Source organism: Vicugna pacos, chromosome 2, assembly GCF_048564905.1.
Source record: "Vicugna pacos chromosome 2, VicPac4, whole genome shotgun sequence".
NCBI classification, from domain to species: Eukaryota; Metazoa; Chordata; class Mammalia; order Artiodactyla; family Camelidae; genus Vicugna; species Vicugna pacos.
In genome coordinates, this window is record NC_132988.1 from 78886921 (window position 1) to 78899216 (window position 12296).

The 12296-nt window shown below is 37.6% G+C and overlaps 1 protein-coding gene across 1 annotated transcript in view; it reads left to right on the forward strand.

The window, feature by feature from the left end:
• CDS1 (CDP-diacylglycerol synthase 1) overlaps positions 1–12296 on the forward strand; it is a 63258-nt gene that overhangs the window by 23303 nt on the left and 27659 nt on the right. Inside the window, exons 4-5 of the mRNA XM_006198190.3 lie at positions 4807–4904; positions 7251–7390. Coding sequence (XP_006198252.2) covers positions 4807–4904; positions 7251–7390 — 238 coding nt within the window. The remainder of the gene's footprint in view (positions 1–4806; positions 4905–7250; positions 7391–12296) is intronic.

A 12296-nucleotide genomic window follows, 5' to 3' on the forward strand; every position in this document is an offset into this window, starting at 1 on the left:
TGGCTGCTCTGGCGCCCTCAGGAATGGGTTTACCCATCTCACCTGTCTTCCCTTCTCCATGCTCACTCTTATTCACAGTGATAAGCTATGAGCAATATGATGGCTGTCCTTTTATTTTTTTTTTTATAAAAGAATAAGTTTTGAAGTGAAGTTAGACATGATTGAGAAAAAATTCCAAAAATTCCATCGACTCCTGAAACCAATTAAAGCAGCTCTTATAAGCACCATAAAGCCCTTTCACTTTTCTTTTCATGCTCTCATTAATTTTGTACTTCTTTGAGGAATCAAGGTAAAAAATGAATGTGAAAGACTTTGTCTGTGCTGTTAATTTGCTGAGATCCTAAAGAGCTTTTTCTTACAATGGAAAAATGGATAATGGATAGGACTGACTTAACGTGAGGCTAGAGGATGCCGAGTTTGTGAGATCCAGGTGGGCAGATGTGAGCACTGTCCAGGTGTGATTTGAGGAAAGGGCTCCAGTTGCCAGTCCCCTCGGTCTGAACCCACTGCGGGCTCTCAGTGCCAGTGACCACCAGTGGCCCCTGGACTGGGCATTTCAGGAGTGGGTGTGTGTAGAGCGCTTTTCAGTTCTGTGTGTGTGATGGTGGTCGATCCTGGAGAAGAGGAGAATGGGTGATGGCAGGCAGCTCACTGAGGCTTTGGGGATGAAAGGACCTTTGAGCAGACCTTGAGGACCTGTCAGGGTCGGGTGAGAATTGTGAGCAAAAGTCCCAGTGGCCAAGTGTGTCAGGAAAGGGCAGGTCATACCATTTCTTGAGCATGGGGCCTTTAAATGTGAAAACACAGTGAGGAATCATATCTTGGAGGACCTTGCAGTACTTTGTTAAGAAGTTGGAATTTATTTGTAAAGCATTAAGGAGCCATTTAAAATATTAGGGATAGTTTGATTTATGATTCCTCTTAGCAGGTAATTTTGATGTAAGATACTGCAAAACACCAGTATTCTGGATGCACTGGCTCAGGTTGGTTTGGTGGGTTCTCTGTGCATAAATTACATTGCTCTCCAAGCTGAACTGTTTGGTGTGGTAACTGAGTCAGAATTTGTGGATAGAGATGAATTTTTAGCCATTCTTATGTTACAAAATTTAAAACACCTTTAAAGACATCTTGCATATTTGGATTCTGATTTTTTTAAACAGAAAATCAAAAGCCCACCTGAAGTACTTGGGCTTTTTTTTCTTTTTTCTTTTTCTATGAAAGGAAGATACCGTTTTATTACAAGTTATTTCTTTGATTGGTGAATTTAATCAGAGAAGAATAGAAGAATATTAAAGATGTAGTTAAACTGGATTTGAATTGTGAGTGCTCTTATTTAAGGTTTGTTGCATGCGCATGTGTACATGCATACATGCACACAGGGACACATGCAGATGGACATGTGTTGTATTTATAATGTTTATGTTAAGGGAATATGGATGGATGTACACATATGCCCACACTGTTGGTACTCAAGTGATATGACTTTTATGTATTTTAAAGTCTTATTTACATTCATAACCATAAATAGATCATTTCTATTTTGAGAAGTACGCATTGTAGCTAGCTTGTACATGCACCTAGTAATATCAGCACTCCAAGATGACTAATGGAAGAGAGCTTTATTAAAAATTTACTTCTAGGAAATGATAGCTGCTATTCTAAGATGGAACTCATACTCATATTCCTGAAAATAAAAGGAGCTTTTTTTCCTTCAACCTTCTACATAATAGTGCTTTAATTATTGCGTTCACAGCTTGGAATCACACTTTCTAAGTGATGGAGTTACTAAAACATATTTTGATTTAAAGACATAAAAAAATATCATAAGAGAGTCCCCCCACCCCTTCCTGGAAACTCCTATAATAATTGTTATAATTCACATTCTTTAATTTACTTTTAAATGGTACATTTAATTTTTCTCCCATTGTGAGAGTTATAAAAGTCTATTAGAATTACTTTGGAAAATATATAATTTTAAAAAGTCACCCCAATCCTATCATCAGCCACCAAAACTCAATTAATACTGACATTTCCTTTCATCTTTTTTTCTTTTAAAAAACTATCATTGTAATTCTAATGTGACTAAAATTTTGTATCCTTCTTTTTAAACTAAATATCACATCAGTGTTTTGAGTTGCTCCACGGTCTTTACAGCCATCAGCTTTAATACATTCATCTACTCAACAGAATGGAGCACAGCGTAAGTTATTTAAACCAGTGTGTTTATTTTTAGACGTTCAGGTTATATTCTGGCTTTTCCTTTTTGTGAATAACATTACCCTGAACATATTAGAATGCAAAGCTTTTTCATATGCAGGATTATTTTCTTCAAATAGATCCCCAGATTGACAATAGGCTCTTTTATTTGGATAAACCATGGGTACCATAGTTCAAACTCAGCCTATCCAAATCTGAACTTCTGTTCCATCACCACCCATTCTGAATAAATCTGTCTACTTTTCCAAGCCTTTCCTGGTGTTATTCTGTGCTCCCCTCTCCTTCTTAGCCCCCCAGTTTCCTCAACCACCAAGTCCAGTCAGTTCTATCTCCTCAATGTCTCATATTTCTTGTACTCCACCCTCCTCTGCCGCTGTCCCAGTTAGATGTTCATCCATGCTCATCTGGAAAGTGATGTCTTGCCTGCCTCTCTAGTCAATCCTTTCCATCTGTGATCCCTAGACATACATCTGATCACGTTCTTTCATGATCAGCATGAACTCCCTTGTGCTGTCCTTCATGCTGTGTCCTGCGATGGTGTGACCAGACTCAACTCTCTCGACTTCTCACCCTCAGCTCTGTGTTCCAGCACCTCTGAACTACTTGTAGTTCCCTCCACATCCTCGTCCTCACCTACATACATGACTCTGCACATCCTCCTCCTTTGCCCCAACTGACCCTTCCCTACCCCTGCCACAGATTTTGGGTCTGCCTGTACTTATGTCCACATGGCTGTTTCCACATGGTATTGTAGTTGTGTGTGTTCTCCATGACAGACTGCCTCTCTGAGAACAGAAGCCCCATATTATTCTCTGAATCCTCAGTAATCAGCAGAATAGGCATTTGCTTATCAATTGTTGTTTTTAATGCTCTTAACACGTTAATTGGGCCAACAGAGTCCTACCAATGCATTGCTGCCAGTACTTATGGAGTATCAGTTTCTGTGTGATCACCCAGCCCTGGAAGACATGCATATGTTTTAAGGATTTTTACTCTAGTAATTTGAATCCCCTGTTTTCTATTTGCCTAGCAGTTCCGTATTAATTCTGCTGGCAAGTTGTAAGTGACAATCACATACATATATTTGTGTGATATCAAAAATACTTTTTTTCTCCCCTCAGTTAAATACCATATATAGTGGTTATGGTTGTTCTTGAACAAATGTATTCATAGAAATTGCATCAGTGCATTTGATATTTTATAAGCCCTTGGTTCCATAAATAGCATAGTTTTGCCATTTTAACATTTAGCATTGTACCATTCTATGGTTATTTTTGTTAAAAAAAAGTCTTGATATTTTATACAAAGATAATCTGAAGGGCAATATTTAAATATTTTCTTGTCTTTATATTATAACACATTTATATTATATTTACTACTGCTTATAGTAGTTTGGCGTAATATTTTCTTACCATGTGGCTGAGGGGACACAACTAATCTTTTCAGTATGTGATTGGACATGTAATAAGTATAGTGAGGAAAAACAGCTCAAGAACATCTTGAGCAGCAGGTTTGGGAAAGCTTCTCTGGAGATCTTAAAAAGAAATCCCAAAGTACGTCCTTCGGTAGTTTGGTTAACTTTCTCTGTAAAGGACCAGACGGTAACATTTTGGGCTTTAAGGAGCCACGTATGTCTCTGTCATATAATCTTTGTTTTTGTTTTTAACTTTTTAGAAATATAAAGTCCATTCTTAGTTCCAGGGCTGTACAAAAACAAGCCCTTGGATATGTTTTCTAGAGGTTGAAAAAGTCTATTTTCACAACGGTTGGAACCTCTTCATTGATAGTGCTAAGTGTTCAACTTGCCATTTGCTCTGAGCCTTGGAATTGACTTAAACCAAACACTGGATATGATGCTACATTCTCAGGAATTACCTTTACTCAGACTGGTGGACGCGGCAGTTTGAAGGACTGCTACAGAGACCATCAAAAATGGATTCACGAATACAAATCCCTTTACTAGGCATGTGTATTGGACACTGTGCAGACAGAAATTGCATAGACTGACTTGACAGGCCAGTGTGGCTCTGCTTGGGTTGATCAGAGATGTGTGTGGCTGGCTGTGGGAGAGCTGGCATGGTGGGAAGCCCCTGGGTAGCTGGGTAAAGATGTTTTAGCCATATGTCTTGACGGCATCTTTATCCTTGGCAAGCATATCCAGTTGCATGGTTAAAAATAAATATATACAAGCAAACTTTCACAGCTGATCATTTTCTTAGGATAACTCAAGAAACAAAATAGACAAAAAGGTCATTCACCTTGAGGTGGACAACCTCAAGAGAGGAAACAATAATGAGGGATAAAGCCTAGTTGGCTGTGACCAACCAGACTGTATCCTGCAAACCCTGAACTCCAGTGCCGCCTCCTACCCTGGGAATGATCTCTCAAAGTTTTTGAATGAATCACTGTTTTGCTTACCCCTTTGGGGCAGCACTGATTTTAGAGAAGTTCAATGCTGAGATTTTGCCACTGATACTTAGAATAACTAAAAGTGGGCAGGTTAGGCTGAAGATTTTTAAAATCATGACAAGCGACTAAGCATAAATGTAAATATTGAGAAATGCATGTTATGTTTTCTCGTGGTTTCAGGTCCTGAGCATACAAGTGAAATGCTTCCATGAGATCATCACCATAGGTTACAGAGTCTATCGCTCTTACGACCTGCCGTGGTTTAGAACTCTCAGCTGGTAAGTAGCTTAAAACTGTTCCAGCTACGAAAATCCGAGTCTTTTCCGAAGTTTGTAAGGAAGCATCCTGCTCAGTCAGCAGCTACACAGTTGGCCGTATAGGTTGATTTTAAAGGAAGATAAACAAAAAAGAATAAATTTGAATTTTGAAAAGAAGAAAATCTCTTTTAGACACTCTCACTTCAACACAACTGTTTTCATATCTCACCTTTCATTCTTTGTAGAGATGCCTAATTTATATTGAATATATACACTATTCTTGTTCTCTTTTTTAAAAAACCCCAGCTATATACAGACATGCTTTTATATCCTTTAAAATTACAATTTTAACATAAAGTTTCATTTTATAAAATGTTACAAATATATGTAATCTTTTGCTTTGTTTCCCCTCAGTTGACATGAGACCTTACACAAAATTTCATATTTCAAAGACTGAAAGATGAACATAGTTGTGGATATTTTGGGTTTTTTTGTTTTGTTTTGTTTTGTAAGTGATTAGTGGTTTATTCAGGGTGGGGAGAGGTGGGAGGGGGAAGCCCAAGCTGAGCATCTGTCTCCCTCCCTCCCTCCCATCCCACCCCTGCAGGCTGACTTACTCTCCTCAAAGGCCCCCAAAGCCCTAGGAGGGCCAGGGTTGTGAGAGGAGGGATAGCCCCACCTTATTGTTCCTGGTTTGGTCTCTGTCAGGCCCTGGGCCCCGTGGCATGCAACAAAGAGGGTGATCAGAGGGAAGAGGAAGACTGATGGGGGCAGTGTGCAAAGCACCCTTCTAAATAGCACCAGCAGTTACTGGCCCCTGGAATATTGTGTATGTAAAAATAGATGCAAAAATGGTTAAAAAAGAAAATCAAATAACTCTTAATAATTAAATTTTTATACATTTTTAAAACTTTTCAGGTTTCTTAATTATCAGGACCTTGATCAGGAAACATGATAATATAGTTCATAATGAACCTACCTGGCCATGCCTTTGAATACAGTTGTTTGATTAGTGTCAGCCAGAGGGACCAGTGTCTTATTAAAACAAGTGTATAACCTTTGGGTTTTACAGTAGTCAAAAAATAGTTTCTTGATTTTAGTAATAGCTGATTTTTCCTTTTGAAAAGTTTCTTCATGAGTTGTGAAGTGTATGGAAATTTTAGGTAGATTAAGTAGTTGAAGAATAATTAAAAGCTAAACCATGCTGGATTGATTATAAGTGTAGGGGAAAAAAAGTAGGTCAGGATGGGCTGCAGTGATTCTAGAGGCTTCTTGGAGAAGGCGAGAGAGAGACGGTCACTTAAACTAAGACAGGCTCGTGAGTGAAGCATGTCTGGGTTACGGAAGCAGCACCCAGCAGGTTCTTGGTGGGGACAGAAGAGGTGTGTGCTGCAGGTGGGACATTCCTAGCTCTCCTGAGCAGAAGGTATGTATTTATTAGGGAATAGGGGTCAAAAAGTTGGATTGGAATCACAGACAGTTTCCATTGTAGGAGATTAAAAAAAATGGTAATGTCGCTGAAGAGAAATGTGAATACTTTACTTTGTGAGCAGTGGGATCCAATTCCATCCATGAGAACCAGAGGGCAACCACCCCTTTCCTGTCCTTCTGCCCTCCTGGCTACCTAGGACTCTGCCCTTCAAGGAGGAGGCCCGGAGGAACTCTATGGCCATGTTTCTCAGCCTCTTTTCCTGGCTTACCCACATTCGTATCAGCAAAGTCTCATAGGTTCAACCCCTACCTCGGGGGAAAGGATATACCAGGGCTGGGCATTTATACAGCTTTTAAATTTTCTCCCAGAGATTTTTTTACCTACTTGTACTTTGCATCCTCCATTGCTGCCCCCTTTAGAATCACTGCCCAACCAGAGTCCTTCTGGAGCTTTGAGAAGAGGGAGCAAGACCCCAGTGTGGGCGGGACAGAGGGGAGAGAGGTTAGAGGTCCAAGTACCTCTTCCTTCTTTCCCTGTTGATCTTTAGGGAAGATGGGGGTTGGCTTAGGGGCTCTACTGTTAAAAGCGTTACAGCTGTGAGTAGTTGGGTGTGAATTTTCATTATTAACTTAATACCCTGTGTGTGTGTGTGTGTGTGTAGTATTTTCTACATTGTTTCCTAATTATTTGTCTCTGGCATTAGATTTTGAGCTAACTAAAGACATGAACTATATTCAGTAAATTTTTGTTGACTGATAAGTTAGAAATTAAATTTGAAATGGGGAAAAAAACACTTTGGTGGAATATATCCTGAACTGGTCTTCTAAACTTGGTTTTGATCTTTGTGGCATCATCAAAATGTAGAAAATAGTTTTACTGAGTTTGAGGGGGAAAAGTTCCAAATATAAAAAAAGCTAATTGTTTTTAAATTATAGGTACTTTCTACTGTGTGTAAATTACTTTTTTTATGGAGAGACTGTAGCTGATTATTTTGCTACATTTGTTCAAAGAGAAGAGCAACTTCAGTTCCTCATTCGCTACCACAGATTTATATCATTTGCCCTCTATTTGGCAGGTAAGTTAAGGAAAATATTCTGTATTCATATGTGGCCAATATTTGTTACATGCTTATTTTTTATGTTATTTAAATTCACAGCATCCTTTATTTGTACATTTTATCCAGCTTTTCTTTTAAATATCATGTATAAAAAGATATTTCTTTCATCATGGTGTTAAACAGCAATTACTCCCTAATGTTAAAAAAATTTGCTTAATAGACACCTCATATATTTGAACATTTTCTTTGCAAATTGTAGTAAACAAACTTACAAATATATGGACTGATCATTAACCAAGTATAATTTACAAAGAAACTTTCACATACACGTTGCTTTCTTTGTCCCTCAGAAATAGAGTTTCCATATAGAATTAATCATGGTACTTGGTTTTATTGACATGGGGGGTGTGTGTGTGTGTGTGTGTGTATATATATATATAAAATATGCGTATTTATAGTATGCTGTGTCATGTGTTTATGATTTTACATTAGGAATCAGAACTATGTAAGTTTAAAAAGCTAAAGTTCTAAATCTTCTTAGAAACAATGAATAGTACATATATGTGAATTAAAAAAATATGTGCAGTATATTGTGTAGATGTATTTACATGCAATATATTGTAAATGTGCTGTCAAATTGTAACAGTTCTACCTAATAAAACTGAAAAATAAAAAACAAATAATTAATTAAGAATCAGATACTTAGGATAACGTTAGAATTAACAGATTTATTTTGCATAAAAGTTTATGAATCATAAAATAATTTATAAGGAATTGATTTAGATACAAACTTTTTAAAACTTAGATTACCAATATGAATCCTGGTTCCACCACTTGGTAGCTGAATAAACTTTAGGAAATTTAATTAATCTATCTGTGCCTCAGTTTCTTTGTAAGGCACTTAGAATAGTACCTGGCACTATTTTAATATTTATTATTATTATTATTTTCACTTTTAAAGGAGAAAATGAAATTTGTTTGTTTCTCTTTAGCTCTTAATAGTTACTGTTTTAGCTCTTAGGAGTTTCTCAGTAAATTAATTTTTACCCAGTTGGTATAATTTTGGAAAATGAATACAATATGGATGACTTTCCATTTCTCATTAAACAAAAAAGTATAGAGTGTATGGGGATGAAAGCCCAGTCCTTTAAAAGCATGTCATTTTATTCGGTAATTATGATGCTGTTCTTCATGGTGCTCCTACTTTAATAAGCACCCCTTCAGATCTTGCTCTCTTTTATTTATAATTCTAGAAGGCCAGAGAATGAAATATAATCTGAAATGATAATGGTAATTTTCAGAGAATCATTTTTGGGGCAGGAGGACCTACGTTTTCCAAAGAAATTTCCCATTTTAATTCAGGTTTTTGTTAAGTCCAGTTATCTCATTCCATTACTTATTTTTTTTTGAATTATAAATGATGTATGTAAAATAGGTTCTTGGAGATATTGAATGTAACTTGAATATAGTTATCTTAATTCTTAGAAATAGATATTGAAAAGTATTTCTGTCATTTCTGGGGAAAAAGAAGTTATTCATTCTAAGATAGTCATTCCATTTGAAATTCTAATCAGTTTAGAAGAATCATGATTATAGAGAGATTAATGATAACTACTAACAGCTAAAATTTGAGGAATAAAACACTTGACTCTGATTTTATGTTTATTAAAGCATGTTTGTGACTTTTTTTCTTGGTAGAAACTTTGAGTAGTTTCTCTCACTTATCAAACAGAGAAGCTTGATTTATTTTGTTAAATGTAAGGTAAATTCTGGGATGAATTCTTTATTATTAAAGGGGAGAAGAATACAGTAACTTCTCAGTTTATATTTAGACTGACAAGACTTCTTTTCTGGCATTTTGAGTTTAAAAAATAATTTTAGCAAGATAAGTATCTATGGTGACTTTTGTTATTGAACACAACAACTATTTCATAAATAATTATTTTTATAACTTCTTAATAGTAAAATTATAATTAGTTAAAACATTAATCATTTATATCATTAATATGTCTTTTAGTTTAAAAAGCAGATATTGTCAAAAGACTTGTAATATAAACGATAACCCTGCACCCCACACTTACAGGTTTTTTTTTTCACTTTTCTAAGTAATATGCCTGTGTCTTAACTTATTTTAGGCATTGTCTATTGACTTCCTGTAATAACCTCATTTCTGTATACTTAGTTTTTTTTTTTTACATTTTTTATTGATTCATAATCATTTTACAGTGTTGTGTCAAATTCCATGTATACTTAGTTTTTTATTGTCATTTTTATATTTTTAAACAGATACATAAAATACCACTTTCTATGGAACCAAGTAGTATCTTTCATTACATTTGTTTTTTTTTTTTTAACAAGTTTGAATTTTTCCTGAACTTAATAGTTGCTCTTGAGCTTTTCTTTTCCACCTTCATAATTTGTGCGTAGGAATCCTTAATTTTCCTTTTGAGTCTATCCCATGTCTATTCGTCATTTTTTCCAAATGTTCACACAAATCAGAGAGTTGTCAGATCCCTTTTTCCCAGGAGACCTCTGTCCCAGGGACCGCTGGGATCCTATTCTTATTTGCCCTGCCTGCCTTTAAGCCTGCTGCCCGGCTGTCCCCTTGCAGTTTGGCTCTTCCGTTTCTTCCATCCTGTGTCTTCCAGTTTCTGGGATAACACCCTCATTTTGCCAAGGCGTAGCCTCTAGTCGTTTGCTTTCACGTGTGCTTAGAAGGTCAGCGTTTTATGTTCATACATTTCTAATTGACGTCTTTATTCTGTCTCACAACTGACTGCTTTGGCCCCACTTGTTAGCAGCCGACCGTTGCTTAACACTCAAGCTTGGAAGTCCAGGCCTCAGCCCTGCCTTCTGCTGCTCAGCCTCTGCCGCTCAGTTTTCTCTGGAGGATACTTCTAGTTGCCCCTGATTTCTCAAGTCTGCTGAAAGTCATCCAGTCTGTTTTCCAGCTTCCAAATTTTATAGCCATTTCTCTTCTGTTTTCCTTGACATTTCTTTAGTTCTCTTTGCCCTTTTTGCCTCAATTTCTTTAACGTGATTTATTGGGCTACCAGGATGGAATAGAAATAAATGTCCATGATCAAGCTGCCATTTTAAAACAAAAGTCTTTGACTAGTATTTTATTTTCCCCTTTGCTAAAATCAACAATTTGTTTTTTTTTCTCCTTGTCCTGGATTGACTGGGCTTCACTGAGCAGTTCTAACTGAGGGCCTCCCCTCTGGTTGTGGTCAGATGGAGACAGTGCTGGTCACTTACGTCCCGAGTGGGCTAGGTGCCCGAGGTGGCTCTCTCATGGCCAGTTAGTGCTGGCTCCTGCCCCAAGCCCCCACGGGTGGCCTCTCTCTGGGGCTTGGCGCTGGGAGCACCACGGCTGGCTTCTGAGTAGGGAGTGTGCCAAAAACCAGGTGGCTTGGGAATCCTCACCTAGGTTGGTTTTTCAAAACTAGTTTGTAAAAATGAAAACATAATATATTCCCACAGGAAAAATTCAGACTGAAAAGGAGTGTTCCATGACATCTTCCTCCTACCTCAGAGCCTCACTTACTGTCTCTGAGGTCTTACTGCCACCATTCCAGACACTTTTCGAGCATTCAGGCTGATAGGGTCATATCCACCTTCCCCCATTTTCTCACACAAATGAGACCAGACTATTCTGTGCCTGTTTTTCCCCCCACTTAATACAGCGTATGGGTGGTTTTATGTCAGCATATCTAAACCTATCTCACTTCTCCCATAGCTGCAGTTACATCTCTGTTGATGTGCGTATAGCAAAATCTGATGGGGAGAACGTCAGAAAATAAGGCAACCACTGTTTCCTTGGCTTATATTCCCTTTGTGTTTGCTATAACTTAAACACTTGAGAGTAACTTCTCAATTGAGAGGGTAAAGACAATGTAATTTATTTTCTTTCTTGTTTCTTTTTATAACATTGTATACATGATAGCGTCCCAACCAACCCTTTTTAGTAATTATTTGTTCATCCCCTAAACTTTCTGACTCTAGTTTTATAAAATAAAATCAATATTTCTTCTTTTTCTAACTGATTTCTGCCATGGATATCGCTTACCACTTGCTCTTTTACAGAGAATCGCAGAAGCTCATTGAAAGTCATCAGTGTTGTTCTTTCAACAAACACTTGAGTGCTTTCCAAGTGCTGGTACAGTTTGTGGTGTTGAGGATACAAAGGGAAATAACGCTGGTAGCATACCTTCCAGGGTCTTGCAACTGCTGAGACACGTGTTCCCTGGTTTATTGCTGGAATGTGAACAAGGACCTCTATGAGCGAGGAGGAGGGGAAGGAGGGCCTTGCTATGTTGGGGTGGGAAGGCCATAGAAGGCCTTTGAGAAGAGATGACAAGTGTTGTGAAAAGCAAAGAAGAAGCAGGTGTTTGCCAGGGGGATAGTGGGAAAGGGCATTCCAGGCAGAGGGAGCAGCTGTGCAGGCTTTTGGGAATGAGAGGATGGCATGTTCGGGACCAGTGACAGCACTGAGGTTTGCAAAGGTAGGCAGGAGCCACATCTTGAGAAGCTTTGTGTATCGTGGGAAGGATTTGGGCTTTATCCCTCGGAAACCACTGAAGGATTTTAAGCTAAGAGACTATGACCAAATTTGTAATTAAATGCAGGATATGTTGGGAGACATTAATAGAGTGATAAGATAGGAAGCCACTACTCTAATTTGCCCTAAATATAATGAAGGCCTGAACCATTTAGGCTTATATTTAATACTATGAAGGCTATAAATTAAAAAAAAAATTAAAATGCTATTTGCTGATCTTAGAAACCAGTTATTGTTTATCTATGAAAAATTGCTGTTTTTGGCCGAATTGTTGGCCTACAGCGTTTGTTGTTGTTGTTGTTGAGATAATTGTGTATTTGCATGTAGCTGTAGGAAGTAATAGAGATATCCCTTATATACTTT